This window comes from Sinocyclocheilus anshuiensis, unplaced genomic scaffold (assembly GCF_001515605.1).
Source record: "Sinocyclocheilus anshuiensis isolate Anshui unplaced genomic scaffold, SAMN03320099.WGS_v1.1 scaffold15408, whole genome shotgun sequence".
Lineage (NCBI taxonomy): Eukaryota > Metazoa > Chordata > Actinopteri > Cypriniformes > Cyprinidae > Sinocyclocheilus > Sinocyclocheilus anshuiensis.
Genome location: NW_015556912.1, coordinates 1 through 1224, shown reverse-complemented (window position 1 = coordinate 1224; position 1224 = coordinate 1). Strand labels below are relative to the sequence as shown.

The 1224-nt window shown below is 37.5% G+C and overlaps 1 protein-coding gene across 1 annotated transcript; it reads right to left on the bottom strand.

Moving 5' to 3' along the window:
- Positions 1-344: 344 nt before the first annotated feature.
- On the bottom strand, positions 345-1218 carry LOC107676339 (spermatogenesis-associated protein 20-like). Its single transcript, XM_016470866.1, has 2 exons — positions 1155-1218; positions 345-602 (listed from the first exon to the last, which is right to left on the bottom strand). The coding sequence occupies exons 1-2, from the start codon at positions 1200-1202 to the stop codon at positions 360-362; spliced, it is 291 nt and encodes a 96-aa protein (XP_016326352.1). The 5' UTR covers positions 1203-1218; the 3' UTR covers positions 345-359.
- Between the last annotated feature and the right edge of the window lie 6 nt (positions 1219-1224).

Below are 1224 nucleotides of genomic sequence, written 5' to 3'. Positions count from 1 at the left end.
CCCAGAGGTCCCCTCTGTGGGCTTTTAAAGGCTTGGCACCACATCCAAGCACCCCATGAAAGAACTCTAACATTATAGTGCTGCTATTAAGACAAACCCAGTCGGGGAAAAAAAAAAAAAACATTTACGGAGCTTGTCGAACACTGGACCTCGTTTGCAAAATGAAATCAATAAAATTGTAAAGACAGGAACAGGGTACATATAGCTTTGGGGGATGCAAGCATTGTGATTTTTCTTCATGCCTCAGCCTCTCATTGATTAATTGATGACTGTTTCCATTTCAAAACACTCTAAGAAAAGCAATTAACTCTAATTAGAGTATTTTCCTGGTTCAGTGCGCTGGGATTTCCAGCAGTATATTACTGGCTGACACATTTACTTTCTTCCAATCGGGATGTGGGAAACTTACCATTCCAGGAAGCTAGCATTTTGGTGTCCAGGTGAGGAGGTGGGCGTGCTCTCCGTACCTCGGCCAGCTTGGCTCTGGCATCGGACAGCAGCTCAGACAGTCTGTCCACGCTGATGCCAAAGTGAGCAGCGGTGAGCTCCACGGAGTAACGCACAATCAGCACATTTTGACCCTGCAGCTCTCCATGGGGGTCCTACAAAAACACCCCCATGGAGTTTTAAAAAGTTTTAGTAACAAATCAGTAAATGCACATAACAAACAAAAATCCCTGCCATTAAAAACAAATAATCTGCTTTGTTCACAAATTAGGTATTGTATACATTAAATGTGTTGTGTACCTTCATTCTACTAGAACATACTTTTTTATCATTAAACAGAATTTGTTTTATGGGTTGCAAAACATTATTATTGACTGGTTGTTCATTTGACAGTGTGTAGCTAAAGATATTTGCAAAACTTTTTTTTGTAATAGTATTTCAATAATTATTTTAGTAGTTGAACTGTAAATTTGCAAATAATTTTTATAATTATTTGACACATTATTCTTCTATATCCTTATTTTTTTAATTACAGCAAGGGAAAAGCAAAACATTTTGTAAGGAAATGGAAGAAACATGCTTAGAAAATTAATCCAAAATAATTCTTCAAATACATAAACATATATCTTTTTTTTTTTTGTAGCTAAGAATCTTTCTAACATGGTTAGAAATGTTCTGGCTCTCATAAAAACCTCAAATTCCCGAACCTGAGCGGGGTCCACGTTGCCTTGCTCTTTCACACCGTAATGATGCATGAAGATATTCGCCTGTGTTATG